The sequence below is a fragment of the Zalophus californianus genome, chromosome 2 (genome assembly GCF_009762305.2).
Source record: "Zalophus californianus isolate mZalCal1 chromosome 2, mZalCal1.pri.v2, whole genome shotgun sequence".
In the NCBI taxonomy this organism is placed as follows: Eukaryota; Metazoa; Chordata; class Mammalia; order Carnivora; family Otariidae; genus Zalophus; species Zalophus californianus.
The window spans coordinates 84264761-84280141 of NC_045596.1; the positions used below are offsets into that span (position 1 = coordinate 84264761).

Genomic DNA, 15381 nt, shown 5'->3' on the forward strand with positions numbered 1-15381 from the left:
CACAGATAAGTTAATTCTCAAATAAGTCCAAAACCCATAAATCCATTCACATGCTGCAGCATTACAATGGACTGTTCTGTATTAAAATATTGAAGGTTGCTCTAAAAAAAGGACACAAAGATATACTATACTAATATTCAAACTGATCCATTTTTAAAACAGGTTCTTAAATTCTGTTGCATGAAAAATCATTACTTACTGCCAAGACAATCTTCCGAATGTTTTTCACATACAGTATCACATAGTCTTTGATGTAGGTATGCAGTTCACCGGCGGGTATATTATACCAATTCATCATCAGCGCTGCTTCATTTTCATTATTTCCACTCCATGCAATGATGGAGGGATGATATTTCAGTCTCCTGATCTAAAATTTCAGAAAACATAAAACAATTTTCAAATGATCAACAAGAAAAAAAAAGCCTCAGAGCTATAATTATTCATAAAATGATAGCCATTGCATTTCTGCACATAAATTCTTATGTACCAGAAAACTCATTAGAAAATGGCTTGTAACATTACCTGTGGGAATACATTTTAAGAAATCTCTGATTCTTTTTACCTAGATTTTATAAACACCAGTAAGATGGGGTTCCTCTTCTCTACTGTATAAAACCTGAAGAAAATATAATCCCTTTTATTAAAAAAGAAAAATAAATCAACTTCATCATCATCTGACTTGCCACAAAAAGGCTCTAAGAAACACAAAAGGCAGGAGACATTACATTACAGAGGAGTCTCTCAAGAACAAGTTGGAGTTTTGTGTGAAGAAACAAATGAGGAAGAACAACCACTTCTGCTGAAAGAGGGACTGAGGTTGTCAGGGTCTCCACTGAGATCAGGAAACCACAAGGATAACCAGAGAGGGTTTTACAAAGCAAGTGAGTTCCCAGAGATACTCTGTAAATTAAAGACAAATATATGGAATATCCTAAAGGAAAAAGGATTAGGGCATCAAGAGGAGGTCTCCAGAAAGAACTATCAGTGTCATGTCCTGAGAAATCAACTAAGCTTAAGTAAGTTACTGAATATATCTGAACACGGAAAAAGAAATTAGAGAATCTGTCTGAAAATCTTGCCAGCCTTAAGAATTGAGCCTGCACGAACTGGGCTTTCTGTGGACTGGCCCTACATAAAGGTGAAAGGATCCAGTTCTTCAGACACCCTGGGAGATGTACTCCAGCAGAAGAGGGCAGTTAAATCTCTTTGAGAACACAATGAGTCAATGGTCAAGAGAAATCCTCTGGACCACAGTTTAGCAAAATAACCTTATTGGTTATAGCTTCTCTTCCATGTAATGCATGGTTACAGTGATGGATCCCAGCTGATGTTCTCACTGTGGCCTCCATTCAAGATGCTAAGTATCTCCTACATGAAACAGAGATGCATTAAGGATGCATTAAAGAGATTTATCTCATTCTTAAAAATTACAGGTGATGGGTATTAAGGAGGACACATATTGCATGGAGCACTGGGTGCTTTACGAAAACAATGACTCATGGAACACTACATCAAAAACTAATGATGTACTGCATGGTGACTAACATAACATAATAAAATTAAATTAAATTGAAAAAAAATTACAGCCTTGTGTTTTTCTAAACCAGCCTTATGAATGCTATTTCCTTTATTTGCCTCTGTGCGTGCCCAGGTAAGTGACGACTGCTACCAACTGGGACTGGCACGTTTATGGTGCTACTGAAAACACAAATACTGAAGAGGCAAAAAGATCCAGTGACTCTGTGCTACACATACCCTTCAAACGGACCCAGAATTTTTGAGAAGCTTCACTTTAAAATCTTAACAAAGTCTGCATAAAAAGCTCTCCTCTTTAATAATACATAAAAGAATTGAAGGTACATAGATACCATATTTTATTTATTTGTATGAGAAAAAATCTTAAAAAACTGAAATGTCTGCAACCTACACAACTATAATTAATATTTTTTAAGCTCATCCATCCATCTATCCATCTATTCTCCTGACGAATAACCCAGCCGAGCAGTGGGGATTACAGAGAGGAACAAGCCCCTAGGCTGCAGGGAGATTACAAACTTGCAGGGGAAACAAAACATTGAACAAGTAATTCAAAGTGTAGCACAGGTCATAAAGGGCAAATGATGTGATCTAGACTTGCAAATATAGAAAAGGTTTTTTTCCCAGAAAAATTCATGCTCAAGGTAAGAGGTGCCAGAAGAAAATGAGAGAGGTGGTCCATAGGGAGGGTGAGGGGGAAAATTTTCCAGAGCATAGACGGCACAGAAGAGGGTGCTTGATGGGGTCAGGGAGGCCAACAGAGACAGGATAGTGCACAGCATCTTTATCTGGAGGACTCAGAGCAAGAGATGAGTCATTTGTACTTTTTAAACCTTTTTTTAAAAAATAAAACAGATACAAAAAACAAATTGTGAAATAGCAAATTACTGTAACACAATCACCCTTGTAACCACCACCCAGATCAAGAAAGGGAGCCCCAGAAGTCCTCAAGCAGTCCTTCCTAATTGTAGTCCCATCCTGCTTCCAACAGTAACCACTATCTTGAGTATTACAGTAATCATTTCCTTGCATTGCTTTTGGTTTTCCATGCAAATGTCCATCCACAGATATTATAACTATGAAATCACAGATTTTAACATGCTTTCTGGATTTCACTCCATTGACACTCTTACCCTTATTGAATCTCAAATTGTCCCACTTTTGGTTGGTGAGAGTTTTATCAAAGTTCTTTTAACATATCTTTGATAGTTTCCTGGTCATCTGTATGTCAAAATATTCCAGGGCCATCTATTATACTTCCTGTCCCAGACATGGAATCAGCCATTTCTCTAAGAAGCCCTTCTGTTAGTGGGAAAAATTATTTCAACAGAAGGATACACAATATTATTAGGTTGTTCTAGTCCTTTTTGGTGAATAGAGCTAGGTTATAATCACTTCCTTGCACTTATAGATCTATAAATATAAGTGTGTACATATGGAATGCAAAAGAAATCAAGGAGTCAAGAATCACTTTAAATTTCTGACCTGAGAAATGCAAAGACTGGCTTTGCCATTTGTTGAGGTGGGGGAAACTACAGGAAAAGCAGGTAACTACAGGAGAAGGTAATGCAAGTTTGGTTCAGACATGTTACATCTGAGATGATTATGAAACCTCCAAGCAGAGGTGCCAAAAGTAGGCAGCTGGAAACAAGAACCAGGAATTCAGCAGAGATGTCAGAACTGGGGACAAATGTGAAAGTCGTCAGCATAGAGGTGGTGTTAAAGCCTTGAGACTGGGTGGAATCACCTAGGAAGTCAATTATCCGACTGTGATTTTCATGGGATTTAGTAAAGAGAACAACAACAAAATACAAAACAAAATGAGGAGAGGTTTAACAAAAGGCAAATGAAACATTAGCATTTTCCCTCTTCTTGGAATGGTAATGACATACCTGGTGAGCAACTTCTGCTCTCACTGAATTCATGAAGTCCCGATCGGTTGGATAAAGGGCACAGGCAAACATAAAATCCTGCCATACCTGTCAAACCAGTAAAAAGCAATAAACTACTTCCATAGACTTGATTACACAGAAAGAAATTCTTCATTCTGAACTTTGGGAATTATCTTTCAGGCAAATGAAAAAACAAGTTAGCCTGATGAGTGTGACCATTTGAGCACTACTATGATTGAGGCAGTGGGAGAGGCTCTCATACAGACCACACGACTGTCCAGAACTGCACAAAACTGTGGGGGGAACCCGCGAGGAGAAAATGCTACGTAGGGAGAAAACAAAGAGAAGGAAAGGGAATTCAAATAAGGAAACAGTGAGTGTGTTGAAGGGAATGTGAAATTCGAAAAGAACCTTACCCCAGCCCCTCCTCACTTGCAATACTTTAATATTCACTGGGAATTTGGTATTGAGAGATGGACCAGATTGTTTATAAAAGAATTAACTTTTCATGGCCAAAAGGATTACTACAGGGACATTTTCATAATGAAACCACATAAGTTGATCTTTCTCTTCCTTCCTTCCTTCCTTCCTTTTTTTTTTTAAAGACTTTTTTTTTTTTAAGATTTTATTTATTTATTTGAGAGAGAGAGAATGAGAGACAGCACAAGAGGGAAGAGGGTCAGAGGGAGAAGCAGACTCCCCGCTGAGCAGGGAGCCCGATATGGGACTCGATCCCGGGACTCCAGGATCATGACCTGAGCCGAAGGCAGTCGCTTAACCAACTGAGCCACCCAGGCGCCCCCTTCCTTCCTTTCTTGAAGGAGACAGAGAGAGTGTGTGTGTGACCTGGGGCTCAGAGGAAGAGAAAGAAACATCCCAAGCAGGCTCTGCACGATGCAGGGCTCAATCTCACGACCCTGAGATCATGACCTGAGCCAAAACCAAGAGTCAGATACTTAATCAACTGAGCCACCCAGGCGTCCCACATAAGTCCATTTCTAGAGAGGCTGTTTTGATGCAGTAGTTAAGAGCACAGGCCCCAAATCAGTCGACCTGAGTCAGAAACTTGGTTCTACCACATACCCACTGTGTGGTTTTGGGCAGGTTATTTCACCTCTCCTCCATGTGTCAGTTTCCTTACTGGTAAAATGGGGATGGAGAACAGCAGTAACTACTTCATAGGATGGGCATGAAGATGAAATAAAATAACAGATGCAGAGCACTGAGAACAATGCCTGGTCCTCAATAAATATTATAGAATATTGTCACATTATCATGCCCATCAGCATTATCAATATTATAATTACTATTCTTCTATGGAATGCTTTGTATTTTAGAACTATAATGCCAGAACTAAAAGATTATATTTCCTGTGCTTAACCCTCACCAATGCAAAACATGTTTGGAGTACTTAATAACAATATTAAGCATAGCTTTTCTTCATTGAATTTTATGATTTTTCTTCTCTCTAGGTCTTGTTAGATCTCCTTAAAGTTAAAATTTTTAAATATGTTTATGCATACCCTCATATCAAAAAGAAAATTACAAATATAGAATGCTTACCACTTAAAAATAATTAAATAATTATGATATTCACCATCAGCTATGGTTCTGGGTTTGCAAGATGCTGTTTATTCCTCTGCAAAAAATGGATTATCAGTCCTGGCTCTGAAAAAAGAAGGAATGAGCCATAGCACCCACTCAGAACACAGGAGCTCAAAGTGAGGATATAGTAACATATCAACCAATAAAATGCTGTTGACTACCCACCATTATTCCTAGTTCATCACAGAGTCTATAGAATTCATCCTGCTCATAAATTCCTCCTCCCCAAACCCGGAGAGTATTCATGTTAGCATCCACAGCAGACTGCAAAAGGAGCCATAACCTATAGAAGAAATTTTTAAAACAAATGTTAATTTGAAAATCTGGGGATGTTTAAGAAAGATTTAAAAAACACATGGTGTGGGCGCCTGGGTAGTACAGTTGGTTAAACGTCTGCCTTCAGCTCAGGTCATGATCCCAGGGTCCTGGGATCAAGCCCTGTGTCGAGCCCCTCATCGGGCTCCCTGCTCAGCGGGGGGTCAGCTTCTCCCTCTCCCTCTGCCTGCTGCTCCCTCTGCCTGCCGCTCCCCGGCTTGTGTTCTCTCTCTGTGTGTCACCCAAATAAATAAAATCTTAAAACACACACACACACACACACACACACACACGGTGGTTGATAAATACATTTCAAATCTCTTAGAAAAACACATTCTAAAATTATGATGATTTGGATATAATGCTAGGTGAAGAAAGTGAGACAAAATTATATACACAATAACTGTAACCACATAAACAAAACTGGAAAACTGTGGGTTATATATCTTTTCTCTGCCTTCTAAATTCACACTGTTACTATACTGTTTTTGACACTAAATTTTTTCTTATTCTTATAGAAAAAGAAAACATTTGTAAACCTTAGGAAGTATGAGCTAATTTTAAACAACCATTTTAAATCATAAGACAAAAATCAGTTTGCATATTAGTACCTGGCTTACTCGCTTACTCTTATCTCCTTCTCTCTTCTTTTTTTTAATTTTATTTATTTGACAGACAGAGAGAGACAGCAACAGAGGGAACACAAGCAGGGGGAGTGCGAGAGGGAGAAGCAGGCTTCCCGCTGAGCAGGGAGCCCAATGCGGGGCTCGATCCCAGGACCCTGGGATCATGACCTGAGCCGAAGGCAGACGCTCAACGACTGAGCCACCCAGGCGCCCCTCTCCTTTTTTCAATTCCTCCAGTCCAGTACAGATTTTCCTCAATTTACAATGGGATTATATCCCAATTAGCCCATCATTGTAAGTTGAAAGTATTGTAAGTCGAAAATGCATTTAATACACCTAACCTACCAAACATCCTAGCTTAGCCTCACCTGCCTTAGATGTGCTCAGAACACTTACATTAGCCTACGGTTAGGCAAAACCATCTAACACACAGTCTAGTTTGTAATAAAGTATTGATATCTCATGTAATTGAATACTGTACTGAAAGTGAAAAACAGAATGGGTATATGGGCACAGAATGGTTGTGAATGTATCGACTGCTGACCCTCAGTATGGCATGACTGACTGGGAGGCCTCGGCTTCTGCCACTGCCCAATATCACAAGAGATTACTGTACCACATAGCGCTAGCCCAGGAAAAGATCAAAAGTCAAAATTCAAAGCAAAACTTCTACTGAATGTGTATCTTTTTTACACCATGGTAAAGTCAAAAAATCACATCAAACCATCATAAGTAGGGTACCGACTATGTTTCTTTCTCTAGTAAATTAAATTTCCTTTCTGATTTTTCCAATTTCTATTCACATCACCCACAGGATGATGTACAGCCACTCCGAGAACATCTACCCTGCATTTCCAGAACAGAGCCCAGAGAGGAACCAAGAAGCCCCCAATAACTGGCTGGCCAAGGACCCAGAGCATTGTGCCTCAGCGGGTGTACTAATGGCCCAGCTGTACTGAAAAATCACTGCCCAAACCAGCCAGATGAGAGGAGCCAGGAGATGAAAAGGAAAAGAGGCAGCAAATTATCTGTGTCTATGTCTGGAGAATAATTTCATTTTCATATGAAATTCAAGACAATATATACAGTTTAAAGTAAAAGCAAATTACTACAACTTTCAGCAAATTCTAAACACCAAATAATATACTACAATGCATATTTATACATATGTAAATAAGTTAAACGTGTTTATTTTCTCTTCACAAAGTTTATTTTTACTATCACAAAGACAGTTTACAATCGCAATCAGAAAATATTATTTTCTTATGAAGTGCTATTCTCAAAGCTTTGGATAAACACTTTAAATTTTCTTCTAGATTTAAAATTGTAAAGCTTTTTTAGTTCCTTTTACTAAGGTAAAAGTAAAAGAATATACAAATAGCTTAGAATGAAGAAGGAAATATGGGTTTCCATTTTTTAAAAAGAATGTACAAAAATATTTAAGGTATTCTTTGAAAAATAAAAAAAAAACAAATTTAACCTTTTCAGGGATTATCCAAAATGTGCATTAGTCATTTTCTTGTTCCTCCAGAGGAAATATATAATAGTTTTCTAGAAATTGGATGGTTTCAGCAGTCTCAAGTCATTTAGCTGTTAAGACTATCAATAGCTAATGAAAATGGAATATATGATTTAAAAAGCCTTTCCATTCTAAAGTTTCCATCATCCTAGAATTCTGTCTTACCTCTCAGTTCCTTCCACTGGAACCAAAGAAAACAAAAATGAGTAATTCTTTAGCTTTGTGGGACTGTTAATAAAAAGAAAAACAAGAAATAAAAAATGATAACTTACAAGTCAGAGGTTACGCGATCCTGGAATGAATCTGCTGGGATCCAGTTGGAGCCTTTCAGAAATATGGGTAATCCATTAATTTTGAAGTAGAAACTCAGACCTCGAGATCCTTCAATGGGCTCTTCTATAAGTTCCACTGTCCTAAAATAAACCTATTATGAACAAAATTAAATACTGAGTATCAAATTTAAAACATAAGCAAAGAGATTTTTTTTAAAAAGGAAAGCAAACTTTTGAACAATTTACACGAACATAATTTAATGTTAATTTCCTATTTGCTATGAGGCATTTAATGTGGAAGTACACATTTCAGAAAAAAATAGAATAAATTATTGCCAGATTCTATCTTTTAATAGATATAAAATATAGAAACTATTAAAGAAGAAATATATTCTAGTCTTCCTCATGAAACAGGCATTTGTAATTCCATCAAAAGAAATATATTTGAAGGATTCCTGAGGGGCTCAGTTGGTTAAGCATCCGACTCTTGGTTTCAGTTCAGGTCATGATCTCAGGGTTGTGAGATCGAGCCCCATGTCAGGCTCAGCACAGAGTCTGCTTAGGATTCTTTCCCTCTCCCTCTGCCCCTCCCCCCGCCCACTAAAATAAATAAATCTTTTTTTTTAAAAAAGAAATATATTTGAAGATAACATTTCAAAATTAGAACAAAAACTTGTACTATTTCACAAAAACGGGGGAGAAATCCCACCAGTTAAACTGATGTATCCTGCATATAAAAACATACTCTCACTTCAGTGTTGCTAACATGTGCCAAAATGTGCATCTTAGAAGCAAAGACATATAGCACAAGCAATTTAATCCCAACTAATCATCACATTAAACTTGATGCTGGAGCTCTAGAGATGTAAGTGGTGTTTCAGCTGGAAGATGGAATAGGAGTGCATACTCCAAAGTTATAATTGGTGTGTGAGAAGAAGCTGAGACCTTTGTCTCTGTGACACTCTAGCCAGGTTTTCCCACAGTTAAGCAGGAGCAGCAAGACTCGATAAAGAAGATTGATGTTCCTATTCAAATCTTCATTCCTTCCAGCCATGAACTGGATCAAAGAATGAGGAACATGGTTCTACGCAAACAAGGCCTAGCCTTGAACCAAGATTAAGCTTTTCTTCTCTAATTAAAATAAATAAATGAGGGGTGCCTGGGTGACTCAGTCGTTAGGCGTCTGCCTTCGGCTCAGGTCATGGTCCCAGGGTCCTGGGATCGAGCCCCACATCGAGCTCCCAGCTCGGGAAGCCTGCTTCTCCCTCTCCCACTCCGCCTGCTTGTGTTCCCTCTCTCACTGCATCTCCCTCTGTCAAATAAATAAATTAAATCTTTAAAAAATAAAATAAATGAATGAATTAATCAATTTATTTCATGAAATAAAAGTGCCCACCATTCTTCTACTTCCTTACCCTTGCCCTTATGACTGACAGACAAAAAGATACGAATGAACTTTATGAGAAGACATAGAATAAGGCTTGGTTGAGGAGGATCTTGACATGGAATTACCAAAGCTGCTTTAGGATTGCAAAATGTAAAAAATGTAAAGTGATTTTCACAGATAACTTTTAAAACACCTTGATGGGTAGATTCAAATATCTAGAACAGCAGTTCTTCAAGTATGGCCGGGGGACTACAAGGGACCCCTTGGAATCCTGCAGGAGGTCCTTGTGTTCAAAAAAAAAACAACAAAAAAAAACTATTTCCATAGTAAAGCTAAAACATCATTTGCCTTTTTCACTCTCACACTCTTTTGAATGTATGGTGGAATTTTCCAGAAGCTACATGATATGTGATGATATCATCACTTTGTTGGCTAATGGAATGCATGCTTGCATATTGTGGTGTGTTCTACTTCTATGGTAGAGGTTTAGTGTTTAAAGAGGTGTGTTTTCAGAAATTAACTCAGTTTGTTCTCAGCTTCTACTGTGTTCTTAGTAGTGGTGTCTCGTTATTCTTGCTGTAATGTCTGTAACCTCACTGTCGTTCAATAAATTCTCCTTTTGAATCTCAAAGTTTCCCTTGCAACCTACACAGAAACACAAGAGGAAGGGCGCCTGGGTGGCTCAGTCATTAAGCATGTGCCTTCGGCTCAGGTCATGATCCCAGGGTCCTGGGATCCAGCCCCGCATCGGGCTCCCTGCTAGGCAGGAAGCCTGCTTCTCCCTCTCACTCCCCTTGTTTGTGCTCCCTCTCTTGCTGTTTCTCTGTCAAATAAACAAAAAATCTTTTAAAAAATAAAGTAATACATGCATATTTATATCAATTTTCAAATTATTCCAAATATTTATTTTTTAGGATTTTATTTATTTATTTGACAAAGAGAGAGAGAGAGCACAAGCAGGGCAAGCAGCAGGCAGAAGGAGAGGGAGAGGGAGAAGCAGGCTCCCCGCAGAGCAGGGAGCCTGATGTGGGACTCGATCCCAGGACCCTGGGATCATGACCCAAGCCGAAGGCAAATGCTTAACTGACTGAGCCACCTAGACACCCAGTACATCATTAGTATCCGATGTAGTGTTCAACGATTCATTATGAGAAGCACATGTATTAGCTGAGAGAGTTTCACAGTTGACATTGCTGAATGCCTACTGGATAAAAAGTCAGAAAATGAGATCACCACATTGTCACATTGCAATGATACAGTTAAATCATCCAAAACATGATTTGCAAACATGTAAAACAATGTCATTCTCTCTACATTAAGCTGCAACAGGATACTGAACTGATCTCTCATCTGAACTATCACAGTTTGCCTGAGAAATGGATGAATCTAGAATGATGGACTTACTGTTTGCTTATATTTGTTAATCAGCACAATGAATCATCAAAGATCTCTTTTATGTGAATCTTTGGCAACAAAATACAAGAGATGCTGAAATATTCAAAGCATTGAACAGTTTCTTTGACTCTCAAGGTTAGCAACAACTGTGTTAACATTTGCCCTGATGTTACAAAAGCAGTGGTGGGTAACACTCCTGGTGCCTCAGCAAAAATCAAGGCAGTAGATCTGAACTGTGCTGTCACTGTATCTTTCACCTTCAGGCATCAGCAGAAAAAAAAAAGTCAGTTTCACTTAAGAATGTCCTTGATAAAGCAGTAAAAATTACTAATTCTATCTTAACCTTGAGTAGACATCGTTATAATAGTCTGTGTGATGAAATGATAGAATGGGAAACACAGATAAAGTCCCACACAATGGATTTCTTGAGGAAAAGCATCTGGGCCACTGCGTGAGTTGTAAACTGAATTAGTCACCTGGTTCATGAAACTTCATTTTAACTGGAAAGAACTGCCAGACAAACTATGGTTATTCAGAATTGGCTATTTGTCAGACATTTTCTTGAAAATGAATGAAGTGAGCCTTGTCACTTCAAGGAAAATAAGTAAAAGTACTGTGGACAAGGATAAAACTCAAATTTACAGGTAAAAATTAGGATTTAGGAAAACTTGTATCCACTACCATGAGCTCGAGCGCTTCCTAATACTTAAAAGACTTTTCAGATAACATCAGTGTGGTATTAACAAATGTGAATGTGATATTATATAATGGAATGTTTCAATGTTTGGAAACACTTGGAAATCTCAAGACACTAATATTTTTCAAATAACCAACACACTATATTATGATATCACATACAAATAAAAGATCCATTAAGAATGAGTAAGTCATGGTAATAAAAGGTACAGCATAGAGAACATAGTGGTGTTGTAATAACATTGTATGGTGACAGGTGGGAGCCGCACTTGTGAGCACAGCATAAGGCACAGAGTTGTCAAATCACTATGCTCTACACCTGAAACTAATGTAACACTGTCAACTATGTCTCGGTAAAAAAAAAAATAATTTAAAAGATCCCTTAAAGGTGCAAGATATAAAACCAACAGATTTCAATTTAACAGAGGACAAACAGTTCATTAAAATGGCTTCAGATTCCACATTGCAACTAACTTTTAAGAAACCACCACTACTTAAGTTCTCCTGTAGTACCAAAGAATAGCCTCGATTATTTGAAAAGGCTATTAAAGTACTCCTCTCCTTTCCAACTACATATCTATGTAAGATCCTTTCTTTTTCCTATGTTTCAATGAAAACAACATGTTGCAAATTGAATGCAGAGGCAGATGAGAATCCAGCTGTCTTCCATTAAGCAACACATTAAAGAGATTTGCAAACATGTAAAACAATGTCATTCTCTCTACATTTTCTGTTTTGTAAATATATCTATTCTTCATAAAATAACTCATATATTAACATGTCATGGATTTGGTACTGTGATTTGAAATGAGTAAATATTTAATCCTCAGTTTTAAAATCTACTCACATAAACAAAGGTACGTTGTGGTTCTCAATAATTTTTATGAATGTAAAGTCATTGTGAATCCAAAAAAATTTGAGAATCACTAACCTAGAAAATAAAACTCATTTATGTCTTTAGACCGATTAATGCTACAAATACTATTAATGATAAAACTTATCTTCCCCAATTTTTTTCTTTTCTGTTCAACTTTTCTCGTGAAAAGACAGCTATCCCCATCTTCCGCTCTTGCAATAACAATTTTATGACCCAGGTCAAAGTAAACCCTAAAGCCCCTGACAGTTGTCAGAGGTGAAGCAGGAATTACCAGCCACCTTTCGTTCTGGACATTCTTCGACAGGTTAAAGGCTGGTGGGTCTATGATTAGTGTCAGTCATTCTCCATGTCCTCTGGGAGTCCTGATAGGTAACATAAAAGCCTTCTTCTACAACAGGTATTTTACTTCAGAGGAAATAATAGGCTTTGAAAGCGGTTTTTGGAAAAGACCCCTCAGTAACACATATTTACATCCAGAGTGGATTACAAGATCAAAACTATTTTAAACAGCCCAACAAAATAAATTATTGTCTAAAAGTAGAAAAAAATACCTAAGAACCTAAATATGTAAGCCAAGCAGTTTGAATTTAAATTTTTTTAAATTTCCAAATTTGTTGGGGCACCTGGGTGGCTCAGTCGTTAAGCGTCTGCCTACGGCTCAGGTCATGATCCCAGTGTCCTGGGATTGAGCCTCGCATCAAGCTCCCTGCTCAGCGGGAGGACTGTTTCTCCCTCTTCCACTCCCCCTGCTTGTGTTTCCTCTCTCGCTGTGTCTCTCTCTGTCAAATAAATAAATAAAATCTTTAAAAAAAATTTCCAAATTTGTCTATTGTTGATGATTCTATTAGCAAGTCACTAGGTAAGTTTTTAAATTAGCTTTATGATTACATTTCAAAGTACAGAATAGCTGAACACATTTTTTAGACAAGAGTTAGGAATATCTTAACTAAAGGGCTTAAGAGGTGTGTGACTGATAATACTGTACTTCTCAAATTTCTTTCTCTGGCAGACCAGATGATGATGTAATGAATCATAGATTCATAAACTGCATATCACTTCTCAGCTGTTTGTAATCAAATACTAAAAAGGCTGTCATAGTTGGGGCGCCTGGGTGGCTCAGTGGGTTGAGTGTCTGACTCTTGGTTTCGGTTCAGGTTATGATCTCAGGGTGGTGAGATCGAGCCCCAAGTCAGTCGGTCAGTTGGGCTTTGTGCTCAGTGGGGAGTCTGCTTCTCCCCCTCTCCCTCTGCCCTGCTCATGCTTTTTCTCTCTCAAATAAATAAATCTTAAAAAAAAAAAAAAGCTGTCATAGTATCACTAGATACTACTGATTTTCTTCTTAATAAAAAACCTTATTTCCAAATATTAACAAATGTTACCTGAAATATTTTTCAAATAATTTTCATGGATTTTCAAAATACACCTAAAATCATTTCACCTACATTAGGTATTTTTAGAGACAAGCAAATGTATTTCTGTCTGCTCTGAAAGTGCTTTAACATGCAGAAGCACTGAGAAAACACGTGCTGGGTTTCCACAAAGAGCTGTCCTCACACAGGCCTGAGCAAGAGGACACAGGAGAGCCTCGCTTTGTGGAGCCCTAGAAACGTGCAGAGAGTGCAACCAGAAATTAACAGCTTCAAGTTTACACCAGCACAGTTGTAGACAGAGGCGTATTCTTCATATCTGACAGAACAGACAGAATCACTTTCTAACAAGCCCCTCTTCTCCATGACAAAATTATTTTCAGTAATAATAATGAAATGAAATGAATAGTGATAATATCCAGAAAAGAAATGCAGACACTTTCCTTTATTTAACTTTATATGAACAATCATACTATTTTTAAGTAAAATAAATATTAGAGTAGAAAAAAGGAAAAAAGTGGGCGCCTGGGTGGCTCAGTCAGTTAGGCATCTGCCTTCGGCTCAGGTCATGATCCCGGGGTCCTGGGATCGAGCCCTGTGTCGAGCTCCCTGCTCAGTGGGGAGCCTGCTTCTCCCTCTGCCTCCGCCTGCCACTCCCCCTTCTTGTGCTTGCTCTCTCTCTCTCTGTCAAATAAACAAAATCTTAGAGAAGAAAAAAGGAAAAATAATGGACTCATGTATTTGATTATATTAATGTTTTTGAAAAAAGTAAATAATATGTCCATATATTGGTTCATTATGGAAATGAATAATAGTTGTTATTTTGAGCCTTAACTTCTAACAATGTCAAGAACTTTGTCAAAATTGATCTTCTTTGTACGTATATGATTTATAAAGAATATAGGCAGATTTGCCAATCTATCCTTGCGCAGTTGATAGAGGAACACCTCTTATTAATTTTAATTTGAAATGTTTTTTTCAAAAGAAGCCCAAAATATACAAATATTTTGGGAAAGTATGAGACGTAAAGGTAAGTCTGACAGAGATTCATAAAAATCCCACTTCTCATTAAATTCCAAAAAATGAAGTAGTATCCATGCCTTTGTTTCTTTGAGAACCACTCAAAGTGTTTACAAATGCCTCTGGGCTGAAAAATTTCCACTTCTCAAGTATGTCTTCTGAACACAGCAAAATCAGAGAAAAAGAAAATGGCCAAATGATAGTGAACACAGACATTATTTGATCTGTTGCTTTAGAACAAGCATCCAATTCTTGGTGAAAATGACTGGGGTATTCAACACTGCTGTTTTGATTTCTCTTGGCAATGTAAGATCAGCATCTTGTTGTTCCCCTGACACTCTTCTTCAGAATTGGATTCTTTTTTCCTATGTAAACATCCTTACAGTTTGTTGTTGCACAGTGAAGAGCCTTCACCAAAATTTCTGTGCGCTTATCTTCAAAGAAAAGTTTGAAAGCTTGGTATTTCACTGTACATCGTTCAAGGCAGATTCTGGCTATTTGCAAATATGTTTGTATCTGATTAACCTCATCTAAAATTCTACACCAGGAAAAAAAAAAAGATAATTCAAAAGAGAAAAACTGCAGTAGCAGAGGACAAAATCTGAGCTGATTCTCACGCATCCACATTCCTTTGGATCACGGAGTACTTCGAAGTGGAGATTAAGTTTTCAGAATTTACTGTGTCCTTACCTCATAATGAGCATTCCATCTTGTCTAGGAAAGACTTTCTGTAGCTTTTTCCAACAATGAGGTGAGATTTAAAAGAATGAACAAAATTTTTCCCAAGTTCCAGAAAACATCACACATGAAGAAATGTTTCCCAAAAAGAAAATTCCACAAGGTTCAGAGAATGATTTCCAGAAGACAGAAATAA

General features: G+C 37.7%; 1 protein-coding gene across 2 annotated transcripts in view; it reads right to left on the bottom strand.

The window, feature by feature from the left end:
* MANBA (mannosidase beta) overlaps positions 1-15381 on the bottom strand; it is a 122416-nt gene that overhangs the window by 42965 nt on the left and 64070 nt on the right. Inside the window, exons 8-11 of one of the 2 annotated variants that reach the window (XM_027598545.2) lie at positions 7766-7917; positions 5199-5316; positions 3429-3515; positions 200-367 (exon numbers count right to left, since the gene is read on the bottom strand). In XM_027598545.2, coding sequence (XP_027454346.2) covers positions 200-367; positions 3429-3515; positions 5199-5316; positions 7766-7917 — 525 coding nt within the window. The remainder of the gene's footprint in view (positions 1-199; positions 368-3428; positions 3516-5198; positions 5317-7765; positions 7918-15381) is intronic. The other variant, XM_027598546.2, reaches the window with a different exon arrangement.